Consider the following 14706-nt stretch of genomic DNA (forward strand, 5'->3'; position numbering starts at 1 on the left):
AAAACAGGAGAGGGAAGGGCAAGTTTCAAGATGAAAAGATGAGAGGAGTTACTTGCATTCATAGGCTGGTAGTCCTTAAATAACCAAGTCAAAATCCAATAACCATTCCCAGCTCTAATAGGTGACCTTTTTCAGGACTAAGTCTGAGCCCCCCTGAAACTGGCTACTTCTCGAGTGCTTTGTAGTTTAGTTCTTTCCTCCAGAACCTTCAGAGGTTTGATTATCTATGAGGGACAAAATCCCATGAACCCATTGTCTAATAAATACTATACTGAAGCAGTTAAATACCTCTATTTTTTCCATTTGTTAAAAGGGCCAACAGCTACTGGGATCCTGTGCTAAACCCGATCCCCATAAAGAAATAACCAAAACAATTCTAGAAAATGTAAAATCAGAACAACCAGTATTCACTGTTTAGATGAGAATGACAATAAATGATTTTTTTTAAAAAAATGACACACAACACTTATTTAGTGACTTACTTAATAAACAGTCCACTTTTCAATATTAGCTCTTAACACTTCCATGGGATTAGCAGAAAGCAAATTCGTGACCCTGAAGTAATAGTAGGTCTCAAAGTGATAGAACCTGAGACTTGTCAGCCGATTCTCCTATCTTCATGTCATTGAGGAGGTAATGGGACAATATGAACATATTCGATTCCTAAGGTACCCGAAATGACCCGTATATTCTTTAATATTCAGCTGTACTAAACAGATTTTTTTGAAAAGAGTATGTGAAGAAGTTATCACTGCGCCTCATTCTGAACGGTATTTTCTGCTTCATTTTCATTTTCAACACCGATAGGATATGGTGCTCTTCCTAAAAGAAACTGTTCCCATTTGGGAATATATTCTTCTACTGATGCCCAGTAAAGAGTCTGGAAAAAAAACAACATCCAAAAGTAAAAAAGCATATCAAGCAATTGAACTTGGCTCTTCATAATAGTCTAAATGTTTATTCACTGAAGTGTGTGTGTGCCTCTACATACACATATACGTAGAATGTACTTCCTCTACAGAATATTTTATGTTAATTTTAGAAAGAAATCTGGCTACTTACTAGTGTTAATTTTCAAATTTCTCAGTAAAACCAGAGCCTGGCAGAATTACAGGTGATGGGATTTTATTGTGATTTTACACGCCCTCTTGTGGCCAACCGTGTGATTATTACCAGTGGTATCACTTATGGCTACAATCATTAAATGTTTTTGTTTACTCTTCCAAATTCCATACCAAATGATTACCCATACTAAAATTATTACAATGAAATGATTAGGCATGAGCAACTGCTTTTTAACTGACATAAAAAGATTTCACCTGGGATGAGATCAGGAAATGAAACATAACCAGTATGTTCTAGTACAGGACTCAGGTAAATTGACTCCTTAATTATATGGGGAAAAAACACTTAAAATATGCATCCAGTATATCTTTTAGAAGAGTACTCGATATGGTAAAATGTAATTTCTTCCCATTTTTTTTTTTTTTTGGTATATGGAGAAAATAATACTAGTATCATGTAACCATTTTTAATTCCAGTAACTTGGAAGTTGAGACACTGTATTATTGGCCTGACTATAGCAAGTCTATAAGCTATAAAAGCTCAGGCAAGATCACCATGTAATATCTACAAGCTTTGATGTTTTTTTGGGTGACTGCCCTAAGGAGGCCTAAGAAAAGTAAACTGCCAAAAGCTCTGTATCCTAGGAGGGCATTTTAGATTGGATCATCACTATCAATCTCATTTTGGGGAATTCAGCCAAAGAATTACATGGCATTTAGAGCACGTAAGGATTCACTCTGCACGTTAACAAGGTACAGGAGTTCTGAAAGTTGAAATTGTGAGTTGTTCTACATATCTGCCCATCTGTGCATGTGGTCCAAGGAACAGCCTGACACACTTAAAATAGAGGTCATCCTGCTGTGCAAGACTAGCTAAGAAAAATACCAACCAAGGCCTGTGGTTGGGAGTTTCTCCACCATTCACGGCTGGATTAACCCCTATTGTGTGGGCCCCGTATAGGCCAGAGTAAGGTATTGGAGAATTCAACGAAGAAAAAGACATGCCCAGGGCACAACTTTGTACCACAGTTCTTTCTATCCTTGATCACTGCCTTTCCTTATTACTCTAGATGACACAGAAAATGGAAGGGCAACTTCTCAGCCTTTAATTTTGAGTCTATTCAACATCCCTGCTTAGGCAGCAAGCAAAACTGTATTTGAAAAAGGTCATTAAGAATATAAAATTAAACTATTCTATATGTAGTAAATTTTCTTTCATCACAGATATATTCATATACCAAATAGGGTTTATTTTTGCCAACAGTCTTCCCAATCTGTTCTTGAACTGAGCAAAATAAAACAGACAAAAGCCACACTATGCTGCATGATAATATGCATTTAAATAGCTTTGGTTGAAATTTGGTGAAGGGACTGAACTGCTAACATTAGCCAACAGGAAAAGCACTTTGGTTAGGCATGCTGTCATCTTAAGATTTAGTGCATACTGTCTACTGTCTGTTACGGTTTAACAGGATATGTGTTTCTAGATGAAAAGATATCGGATCTTTATAAAATTTTCGCTTGATAAATTTTTAAAAATCAAGATGCTTATCAATTACCTACTGTGTAAAAAGCACAGCACTGTGGACATGTAAGGATCAATCAGACACATCTTATTTTACCGAATAAATAAATCTGGGAAATACACATAACCACAATTAACTTATAATGTACTACTAACAGAATGGGGTCTCTTCCTATACATTTGTTCTTTAAGAGTCTCACCTCAAGAGAAACCACCTCTGGTGACGGGATTGGGTGAATCCGGGTCTGTAGAGACTTTGCTGCGGCTTCTATATCCTATAATAGGTATCAGTGTTTTAGAAACAAAATGTACTTACGTAACACAAACAAATGGCACCTGTAATAGCAATGTCTATATCCCGAATCTCAGCTTTTCTCTGGATATACCGTCTGAACTGAAGGAAGGGCATTGAAATAGGAGGACTGATCATTACTTAATCAGTTTCAATAGAGAGAGCAGCGTTTCTTGTTTTACAATAAAAAGTGGGGGTGGGGTGGGTAGGACTTTCAAGATCTTCCTTTTCATTTAAAATAGTAAATGCCAATAATTCTGGCAAAAAGGACCTTCTTCCAAAACTGCTCAGGACACTAACTTAGCTCTAAAACCAATAAGAACAGCCAGATAGATAAAACGGTCAAATATTCAGATACTAAAAACAGTCAGATAGTCAGCCCCACACTGACTAACCTTACAAGTGAAGAGTTCTAGTCCAGATCATGCAAATGGTGTATTAATGTCACACATTTCATCTGTTCAGTATTCTATTTTTTAATTTTATACTTACATAAATCCTCCACATATTCAAAAGAAAGTCCATGAGGTACCTCAGTACTTTGGAACAAGAACCTTTTCACTAGACTCTAGATTTTTAGGACTCAATTTCTGGGGCATTCTCGATGGCCAGCTTTATGGCTGGGTCGTGCATCATTCAGCTGATGACGTTTAAGCCCTGTGCTTTAATCTGCAGTGTGACTTGTGGGTGTATGCATGTTCTCTTACGGTTGTAGCTCATGCAGGGGTAATCACACTTCATGCTTACCCGGGTAAAGATGTAACCTTGATATGTGGATGAAGTACAGGCCCAGAAATGTAGGGCTCTCTAAGTTGTCAGTGAAACACTGGAGCTCTGTTTCATGCTCCCCAAACTGGCACCTATGTTGTCTAGTGCTTGTTTATGTTTGTCAAGTTCACAGAGGCCTTGGCTGGAGGCCGTGTAAATTTTGTCTCTCCCTTGAGCTCAGTGAGTTGATCAAAAAGAGAAAGTTCTCTGATCCATGTACAAGCATTGGAGCAATCTAAGTACAGGGCTGTTGGACAGACGGAGAGAGATGGAAAAGGACGTGGGAGTGGGGTGTGAAGAATCCAATGCTGAACAGGAGAAAAGAGCGAGCAGATGGCAGTGGCGGGAGCAAGGAACGGGTGTGAAATGTAAAAGGGAAAAACAGGAAATTCCCTAAAGGGACTCCCCAAAGTTGCACAACCATTAATGCACCTGCTGTCTTGAAGAAGGTGATTTGAAGGGGAAAACCGTCAATTTAGGGCTAAAAAGCCCGTCTATTAGCAACATCTCTTCCCGACCAGAAGTTTATGGCCAAGACGCACGCTAAAGAGCTTTTGATGCTGATGCTACAACAGAGAGCGAAGATTAACTCTTCTGTGATTACACTGAGATTTTACAAGATCCTGGGAAAATTACTTTTGACTCTCATAAATCAAGCAAACAATAGATTCACAGCTCCACTGACCTCATTATAAGAACAGTTGTAAGTTTATTGTTGGTGGTAGATCTAGGTGCCACCAGCACCTGCAGACAAGATGATAAACACTTCTCTTACAGACCTGAAAATAAGGATATTGGCTATCTCTCCTAGAAGAGCAGATTTGCAGTGAAAGAGTAGGTATGAGCAGGGATCTGTGGCCTCTGGTTAGTAACTTGACAGTCCTCTCTACAGCCTGTCGGCAAGGGATTATCACCCCTCCAGAGAACTTCTTTCGTAAGTGAGATTTTACTTTCTTAGATGTTTTGCTTACCTCTCTGACTCCTACTTCTCTTTCTCTGTAGCTGGCTCCTTTTTCTCTTCTTAATCCTAAGTGTGGGCTTTCTAAGATTTGTGACATCTGTCCTCCTCTTTTTACTTTTTCTCTTTCCAAGACTGTCTCTTACCTAGTTTCAACTATTAATGTAGAGGGATAGATAACTTTTCTTCCCAGCCCTTATTTCTCAACCTAATAAAACTAAACTCCCCTTATTCCTACTGAGTGTTCTGAATGTACAATAGTGGGAGTTCTACTCCCCCAGACACGTATGCTGTATCTTCTACCTTCAATTATTCTTTTTCCCTGACATTTAAAAATTCCAAAGGTCCATAGATGATTCCTGCAGGATGTCTCCTCTAGCCTGTCCATGCCATTCTCAGTGCTGTGGTCTTATTATCTCACTCACTGGTTCAACAAATACGTACTTGGACTGTATCTCATTTTACTTTAACCACATACGGAATTGATTAGCTTTTCTAAAATTACTACTTTAAATATGTCTTTACATAGATTTAAAAAAAAAGAGACCCACTACACAGAGGATAAAGTATGAATTCCTTAGCCTGACTGAAAAATCTCTGCCTTCTGTAGCGAGTTATATCCCATTACTTCCAATTAAGAACCTTCTGTTTGACTATATGCTGCCAGAAGGTACGGACTGTCTCATACAATCTTTAAGCATCCGAGAATCTAACAAAGTGCAGGGCATGTACTAAACACTTAAATATTCATTATATACATAAATGACTAAGGTGTCAAAAGTTTCCTGAGTATAAATGAAAAACTTAAAAAAAAAAAAAAATTACCCAAGGGGATGAGGGGAGAAAAGGAAAAAAAGCAAATGAAGAGAGGCTAGACTTACCTGACCAGACCTTGTTATCTTGTCTTATAGATCTGCCACTAGACCATTTACAAATTTATACAGTTACAGAACCAAAGGAAAAAGCAATCCCTAAAAATTAAAAACAAAAGGAAACAAATCTAACTGCCATCTAGTTGGTGGCATAACCACATCAAGAAAAAGTACATCAGGTGGTCTTAGAACACAGTATTTTGACTGAGCATCTGTAGTGAGATCTACCCCAAGGACAAAAAGAATTATAAAAAGTATCTGACTGAAAGCCATACTCCATAATCATATTGTTGCTGGTAGTGCTGTCTCTATGATGGGATAAAGTAAATGAGTAGTTATGTTAGTACTGGAAAATTATTTAGGAACTGAGATTTTTGGTTTGAGGGGGGAAAAAGTTAGAGGTAAAGTATTGATGATTTTAAGTTAAAAGTCTTACAATCATGTAATCAAAATGGAATTATTGATATGAGCTCTTGATGAATTTTATCTTTAAAAACAAGTTGTAATAAACATCCCTAGAACCCAGATTAAGGGCTCTAAACATATATTCCCATCAAAAGGATCCAGGGCTCCTTGGAGCAATGGCCAATTCTAGGTCTAAGCAGCAAGTGATGGCCTGGAAGATATCACAGCAGAAAGAAAAACTATCAAAGCATGTTAAGATCACGTCAAAGGCATTCAGGAGCTAACATGGAGGCTCCCACTTGGTAAAAATGGGACAATTTGAGCATCACTGGGAATGCAAATTGACGTGGGTCGAGACCTTTCAAATCACAGACGTATTTAAGAGCATCAACGTCTAATTGGTCACTTCTGGAGGATACTAGAGAACCAAACTATTTTTGAAAATTAAGTACAGAGAAAGAATCAAGCACTGATTATGCTTTTTCCTATATGAAGTGTAACCAAATAATTGATGAGGGGACATTTATCTTTTTATAAATTATCAGCAATTGAATGAGAAGGAATAGAAGAATTTGAATATCACTTTTTGCAACCCTTAATGAACATATCTAGGCCATGATCATCAGTGACTGCTAACATTCCAGAAAGACAACCAGGCATTACAAAGTGTTCTTTCCCAAAACATTGAACCTGAATCTGATCAGGGCTCTAGATCTGCACTGTTAATGTAATATCCATTAGGCTCAGTGGCTGCTGAGCACTTGAAATGTGATAAGTCCGAATTGAGGAGCCCTGTAAATGTAAAGTACACACTGAATTTTGAAGGCTCAGTGAGGAAAAAAACATAAAATATTTACTAACTTTTAATAGCAGTTACATTTGAAATACGAAATTAATTTTAATACATTTCATTTAATCTGTGTCTTTTAACTTTATTAAAAGTGGTTACTAGGGGGGTGCCTGGCTGGCTCAGTTGGGAGGAGCATGGGATGCTTGATCTTGGGGTCATGAGTTCGAGCCCCACGTTGGGTGTAGAGATTACTTAAATAAAAACTTAAAAAGTTGTTACTAGAAACTTAAAATTACTTGCATTATGTTTCTGTTGCATAACACAACTTCTATCAATTTATGGGAATTACAGGGAACAAAGGAACTTACTAAGTGATGCCTCAGCAATGTAATTAGTAATATTCAGAGTGTGGGAAACTAGGAGAAATGAGCCAATTCCTTCAACAAATTAAAAGGGCGTTAAAAAAAAAAAAGGCAGAGGGAACTTTTAGAGATTTGAGAGACCCATCAATCAATTACGTACTAGACTTTATTTGGATCCGGATTCAAACAAATGTAAAAACAGGTTAATCAGGGAGATCTGAATCCTGACTGAAAATTTGAGGAATTACTGTTAATTTCTTAGATGGATCATGGTATTGCGATTGTACTTAAAATAGCCCTTATCTTTGGGTGATAAACACTGATGAAAAAGACGTGATATTTACAGATTAAACAATGTGATGTCTGAAGGTTAGCTTCAACATAATTTGACGGGCTGCAGGTGAAGGTGACGAGTGTAAATGAAACAAGATGGGCTGTGTTTTGAAAATTATTGAATCTGGGTGATAAGCACATGGAAGTACATTCTTCTATTCTTCCTTCCACATAGGTTTGAAATATTTTGTAACAATTAAAAAACAAGTTTCCAGGATGAATGGTGATATAAATGTTACTCTATGGCAGGATTCAGTAGCCTCTGTAAATGAGTTGACTCATGATTAGGAAAGGTAAACTATGAGCACAAAAAGTCATGTACTGAGATTTCTTTCTTTCCCCCTTCCTAGACATGTCCCTTCCTCCCAACCCAGCAATACATATCTTCCTGTAAATATATACAGTGAAGCCATCCATAGCTGGACTGGGTTTAATCTTTTAATCTGCTGAAGGGGCAATTTCTGGGAATGAAAAAAGAAGATCCTAAAGCATGAGATACAGGGTCATTGGCTCAAGGAACCCTTACGCATTCATTAAACTCGCTCTTCACTGAATTGGAGAAAGTGAGGAGTGTGAGGAGGAAAGAGGAGAGACTGGGTCCTGTAAGTCACTGGCCAGGGGGGTGTGGTGTGGGGGGTGCAGTTTGTTGAAGGCTGTTACTGTCAGCCTCTCCAAGAAGGCCTCCAGGATATGCCGTTATGTCTAATCTGCTGTGGCACACTCCCATTCTTTCTCACCCTGGAATGTTTGTCCAGCTTCCTCATGAAGTGATGCTCACTGCCACAAGATTGCCTTTTTGGGTTAAACTAAATTTTGCTGGTGGGGGGTGGGTGGGATGGGGAACGAGGTCAAACAGATGATAGTTTACCTCATGGAAGTATTTATAGAAACAAAATTCTCTTTCTCTTCCAAATCTGTACCAATCATGTTTGTTTTTAAAAGGCAGACACATTTTATTTTATGAATGTAATAGGGAAACTAGCAGAAACTAACAATCCATTATCATCTGTGATATTTACTGACTAAACCCTCAGTTTGAGTTTTCTTCACTACTTAAATTCATGTCCATTCTTTTACTATTATGCTTGAACCTTTGGGATTAGTCTTTTTGTTATTGTTCCCATTTTTAAACATTCTTTTATTTTTCCAAATACATTTAGAGAAATTTTGTTGCGTTAGATGCAGATTTTGGTGGGGCTATTTTTAAATCTAAAAACACTGTGACTACTGATTTTAGAAAAATAATAGTTTCCCCATCAGGATTAAGGCATGTGTCTCCATTTAAATTTTAAATCTCCCATTGAAGTTAAGAATTATCTTTATACCAATCATGCATATTCCTTGTTTAGAGCATTCCCAAATATTTTATAAGTTCATTGCTAATGTGAATGTGATTTCATATTTTCCATTTGTATATATAGGATTGTTATAGATTTTTGAATGGTTACATTTTATCTGTTAATTTTACTCAACTCATACTAGTTTTAAACAACTTTGGCTTTGCTAAGTATATGGCCTTATCAGTTAAAAATACTAGGGTTATATCTTACTTTCCAAAAATTAAAGCTCACTCCATGTTAGTGTTTCTTATATTAGAGCATCTAAATAGGTCAAATAAAGGATGGTAATAGAGCTTATACTTATTTTGTTAGTATCTTTATAGGAATATTTCCAAGTTTCAGTGGAACCGTTTTTAAAGTGTATTCTGTACCTAAGTACATATCTTGATGTAACTGAACCTGTTCTTGACAGGGAGGGGGTATTAGGAGTAGTCACTTTATGGTTTCCTCTTCTATAAATTAGGAGATCAGCACAGTCAGTGGTTTTCACCATCCCTTAGATCACAATAGAACAGGCAAGGAGGGGCTGAATGGATGGGCCTTTGGCCAAAGCAGGTCCACTTTTACCTATTTTAAATCTTTGGAAAAAAAGTTTTTATGCTAAAAAAAAAAAAAAACAAACAACCTTAAGTGAAAATCTAATCTATGTGCTTTTTAAAGTTTCTCCCACCTGAAAATTCTGTGATCAAGTCCTATTTAGGTCACTTTCATGATAACCTCTATGGTACAGCCCTTAAAATTATTTCCAAAGTTTAAAACAAAATAGTAAGAGGGAAAGCAGGATTAAAAAAATTGCATATACAAGTATTCAAAGTATGCTTAAAAAAAAAAGGGAAGAGACTGCCTGTCTTACAGCAAGCACTGTACCTGGGATATAAGAGCTCAGTAAATGCTTACTAAAAGACTAAAAGGAAATATACAAAAACATTAATTTCAAGCTGGGTGGGATGATATGGAAAGTATGCTATTTCATCTTCTTGGCTCTTTCCAGTTTTTTACAGTGAGAATATATTACTTTTATAATCCGGGGAAAAAACACCATCCAAACTTGTTTCTAATGACTATGAAACTAGGTTCATTATCTTCCTTCCAGATATGGCAATGATTTCTTAGCTATTCTCCTTAAATCTAATCTCTCCATTCTGCAAATCACATTGCATCTAAATAGGAAATGAATCTTTCTTAAATACCCATATGCTTCTTATATAAGTCTCTATTTTTCTTTTGCTCTAACACTTTTAGTACTGTATTATGCCTATGTATCAGGTCTCAACTTCTTCACTTGGTCTCACAAAACATATCCAACCTTGTTTCCCATAACTTTACAAGCCAGTTAGCTCAGGGTCCCATGGACACTAACAGGGCTACTCATTCTTCTGGTCTTGGTTCTTCTGTAAGAATGCAGTGGAATATTTTGCATTCTGCCTATTCAAATACAGCTCCAGCTTAGTTTCCCTCCTCAGACTTGTTAGGATACTCTAGCTTTCAGTGATTTTTTTTTTTTTAATACGTACTTCTAAAGTGCTAAGGATTCCACATAACTTAATGTTCGATCAACTCAGGTCTCATATGTTGCGTGTGACAACCTTATGTCATCAGTTAAGCCTGTCAGCTATTTGATGTAAAGAACTCTGAATTATTTTGTTAACTCCACTTTCTGCTCAGAACTAGCTCAGTAGTAAGGCCCCTCTGGGCTTTCACCAAATACTTGCTCACTAAAAGGAAGATAATTGAAAAATCCAAATAGTACCTGTACTCATTGCAGGTAAGTAGCGATCAAGCCTTCAAGGCTTCTAATTTAGTTTTTCTGACTTTTCACAGCAAATTCCAGATTATCCTATATATTTCCATTTAAAAATAAATATTGCAAACACCATTGGGCAAGTAAGACATATGGCAACATAGAATGCTTTGGTAGCACTATGGCTGTGACTTAAATTACTGTGGATCAAACTGCCAGAAGCTGAGAAGATAACTGAATTTTCCTCTTCCTTTATCCTCTAGTGACTACATAAGATAACTATATCATGCCTATCGATGAAAATATTTAACAATAAAAAACTGAAAACACTGCTTTATAACTTAAATAATATAGCCTTCCTCCCAAATGTTTTAGTCATAGGATCTCTTGGAAGCTTGAGTGGAAGCAAACTTTAGGGTTTTAATTATGGATGAAGCCATACAATTCTGGAAGCAAAGTATAGCAAGCAGCCAAAAATGTTACACATATGATTTTACTCCAAATGGGCACATTGGCCAAATGGTGGGGCCCTGCGCAATCACATACTTTGACCACCTCCTCCATCAGTATCAAGAGAGATCTGGGAAATCTGTTATCTTAGATATGAATTCTACGTGCTGACTGTGGCCCCAGTAGGGCAAAATCAAATTGTTCTTGTTTTTATGATGTTAAATAGTTTTGAGTTGGATCTAAAAACATTATAGGTACTTCATAGGGTTTTAGGATCTCCCTATAAATAAAGATGATGGAAGATGGAAAGTTACATCTTGTATTTATTACTTGCACAAAGGTGACCTTTAAATTTCTTCTATGGTCATTGGTTCTTCTGGTTGATTAAAAACACTTAGGTTAAACAAACTTTTATTTTTTCATTTAAAAAAGAATCCATATGCAACATATCCAACTAACATGGGTTTGAAAACTAGATGGTACTTCATTAATTGTATTTATTACTCAAAACAAAGTATATATATCAAAATTATGAAATTCACTTAAAACCTTTTTTTGCAAAAGTGGGAAAAAAAATCTCTATACTTAAGTCATGGAAACTTACCATTAAAAGACCAAGGTTCCTTTTAAAAGCAGTCTCAGCTGCTTGCATCTGAGATGCCTTTTCCTTGTTTTCGTCTATAAATTTATTCTCCATTTGTTGAAGTAACATTAATCTTTGTGATACTCTAGAAAAAAATGAAGATTATATAAAGTTTTTCTTAAAAGGGTACATTTTTTGCTTGACTGACATAAAAAAATGTATTTCTTAATTGTACCTCACTTCAAGTTCAACCTATTTTGAAAACCAATTATTATGTCCATTAATAAGACAGTGGAAAACTTAGATAGTTCAGTAAGTCTTAAATCTGGGTAAAATTATTCTTATTTTCATTAACATATCTATCGTAAGTACATGCTTCTGTTTTTTTAGCCTCTATGGTCTTTGCAATTATTTTAGAGTGTTAAAAACATGTTTTAATTTTTGGTGAAAATGCAAACTGTAATACATATCCCTTTGTACACATACTTATATATACCTCCCCACACACATACATTGATATAACTTGCTATACGAAACCTTCTGCTTAACACTTCAATACCCCTGAATCTCATGTTACACATTTAGAATTGCGCTAAACTTCCATATGTTTGAAGAAGCAATAAAAATATTTTTTTCCTCTTTTTCCAAGAGAAAGATGATGGCTCCATATATGAGTGAGAGGCTGTGTGTATGTATGCATACTCACAACAAGGTGAAACAGTAATTGAAGAAAGATGTAAAAAGTTGTAAGTAAATTATCAAACTACTTTTTTTATATATAATATACTTTAAAAATTTCTCATTGGTCAAATGCTCATTTTACAAGTTTTTTTGGTCCCCTTAAATGATTGATTAAAAAAATGTCAGATGATAAAAAAATACATGTGATATATATAACAGTTTAACCACTTTCCAGATAGTTGTGGAGATTCTTAAGAAATGCTATGTTTCAGAGGGCTGTTCTTGAGGGTAGAATTAAAATTGAGTAATTTCAACATTTTTATAAGGGAAAGATCTTAGAAAGCCAAGGAAGAGGGCCTGGTAATTAATTAAAGGAAAACATGAGAGCCCACAGAAAGAGGTAGAGAAGGTTAATATCAAGTATAAGTGCAGGACTGGTTATGTAGTTCGCAAGGCCTAATGCAAAGTGAAAATGTGGGGCTCCTTTAAAAAAAAAAAAAACTATTAGAAATTTCAAGACAGCAACATTAGAGCATTAAACCAAGTACAGGGACTGTGAGTACACAGGTCACATACTCATGAAGCCTGCCCTGGGTAAGAGGTGTACAGAAGTCCATTAAATATCAGTGAGAAACCTAGAAAGGTGAGAAGGGTGAATTTATCTAGATAATAGTAAGAATTGTAAGAAGAGAACATACCTTTTAATCTTTGTTATTCTTAAAAGACAGTGACATTCCCTAACACCAAAATCTCTCAAGTGTCAGAAAATTTAAATGACGCACTTTCAGACTTAAGTCTTCTGTGCACACAATATTTCACTAACAAAGCCAGTACAATTTATTCATTTAGATAAGCCTTAAAAAAAAAAAACAACTTACATTTCTTCATGTCTTTTAGACAGGCGAATTTCTTGAGCAAACAAGGATGTCATCTTTAGTCAAAGCTGCCTTATAAGCTTTCTGCTAAATAATAAAAACATTTAAAGTTACTTTAATGTCCTCAGCTTTACAGCAGCTTTAGTCAAAGCTGCCTTATAAGCTTTCTGCTAAATAATAAAAACATTTAAAGTTACTTTAATGTCCTCAGCTTTACAGCAGTTGATTGTTTTATTACCTCAACCCATTGGTTCTCTCAGAAGAGAAAAATAAAAATTGAGATATAATGTATAAAATGAAAGAATGCATTTAAAACCATTTTTATTTATGATGCAGTTTTTCGTATGCCAGATGCAGCCAAAAACACCATGAATCAGGTAAACTCAACATACTTCACATTTCGTCCTCTTAACTTCCTCACACTTTAACCTTAATCTGAATTGAAAACAAACAAGTAGCTGGTACTAAGACTAGTATACATTTTATTGAATCAACAGAAAGAAAAAAATCCACTCTGTAAAATTCAACACAGGAATACCATCCCTTATGCATGTGCACACACACATAGAAAGGCAAACAAGTGTAAGAACCAACTGGAAACTCATGGTCTTTCCTTTATTGGAAGACTGCCCAGTTCTATCATCTCTTTTCCAAATAAAGTATTTTTCATGTATAACTGGCGGGGAAAAGCCCAACTGGTCTCTTCACCTTACCCTGGGTGCTCAGGACTTCCATTTGGGGAGTTTAGGAAAGCCCATTTTAACGGCACATGAGCAAGCTCACCTTGACTGAAGAGCTTGGGCCAATACAGATGAAGATCAAGTGAAGTGCTTTGAAGGCTCAGAGCCTGATGGCAAATCATCTGGTTCGTGCAAAAGCTGAAGGTGACTGTCCTAAGGGAGAAAAAACAGGAATGAAATTCTTTTCCTGGAGCGAAGCACTGGCTTTCCTAAATTTTACGATTTAAACACTGTCGCTAATCTCTGAGCGTCCAGCGCTGATAGACTGAGCTCTTCCTTCACTGCACATACATGGAGGTGTAGGGCACTGAGCCCAGCCAAGGGCAAGGAAACGCTGCCCTGCCCTCAACGGGTTTCCTTCTAAAGGAACCAATGTCTTGCGTTCAGCACCGCGGACAGCAATCGCTCGCCCGCTTGCCGGCAAGGATCTAGTTACAGATACTTATCCTCTAAGATCACTACGGACCAATCGTCACCGCCTTCCTCCCCCTTTCGAATGCAGCGTCAAGGAAATCTCGGAAAGTTAGTCCACGGTAACTTATTTTTCCGTAACGCCCGCCATCAGCACTCCAGACAAACCCCAAGATAAATTCTGCCTTTCGAACCAAAGATCCGCACGGCCTCAGAGTCCTCAACCCTGCAACCACTCCAACTCCCTGCTGATATCCAGAGGACTCACGACCTTTCCTCATCACCCCAGCTCTTCCCCCTTTAACAACATCCTCCTCCCCGGCCCTGCGAGCACCCACGCTGCTCTCGGACAGTCAGGGCACCCACCGGCCGCCCGTAAGGCGGTGGGACTTCACTCACCCAGTCGCACGCGCACCTTATCCGTAAAGGCGCCTGTTACGCTGGGTCCCAGCACAGGCCTGGGCGTGGTCACGCCACCATCTTTGCGCACGCGGGGACGAGGTGACGTAATCACGT

At 37.1% G+C, this 14706-nt stretch overlaps 1 protein-coding gene across 2 annotated transcripts; it reads right to left on the reverse strand.

Moving 5' to 3' along the window:
• Window positions 1-664: 664 nt before the first annotated feature.
• On the reverse strand, window positions 665-13927 carry CUNH3orf14 (chromosome unknown C3orf14 homolog). Of its 2 annotated transcripts, none has more exons than XM_034997095.1 (5): window positions 13823-13927; window positions 13043-13123; window positions 11505-11628; window positions 2790-2864; window positions 665-880 (listed from the first exon to the last, which is right to left on the reverse strand). In XM_034997095.1, exons 2-5 carry the CDS (start codon window positions 13093-13095, stop codon window positions 749-751), a joined length of 384 nt encoding a protein of 127 aa, XP_034852986.1. In that variant the 5' UTR covers window positions 13096-13123; window positions 13823-13927; the 3' UTR covers window positions 665-748. The 2 variants fall into 2 exon arrangements, with proteins under 2 accessions (XP_034852986.1, XP_034852985.1); XM_034997094.1 differs by having other exon boundaries at window positions 13043-13126.
• Window positions 13928-14706: the final 779 nt, after the last annotated feature.

Source organism: Mirounga leonina, unplaced genomic scaffold (assembly GCF_011800145.1).
Source record: "Mirounga leonina isolate KUSES-001 unplaced genomic scaffold, KU_Mleo_1.0 Mir_94, whole genome shotgun sequence".
NCBI lineage: Eukaryota > Metazoa > Chordata > Mammalia > Carnivora > Phocidae > Mirounga > Mirounga leonina.

Coding starts and splice junctions, on each gene's coding strand:
- CUNH3orf14 (XM_034997095.1), bottom strand. CDS start 13,095: ATGACATCCTTGTTTGCTCAAGAAATTCGCCTGTCTAAAAGACATGAA. Junction 11,629..13,042: donor TCTAAAAGACATGAAGAAAT/GTAAGTTGTTTT, acceptor ATTTTTTTCTAG/AGTATCACAAAGATTAATGT. Junction 2,865..11,504: donor GGAACCTTGGTCTTTTAATG/GTAAGTTTCCAT, acceptor TACCTATTATAG/GATATAGAAGCCGCAGCAAA.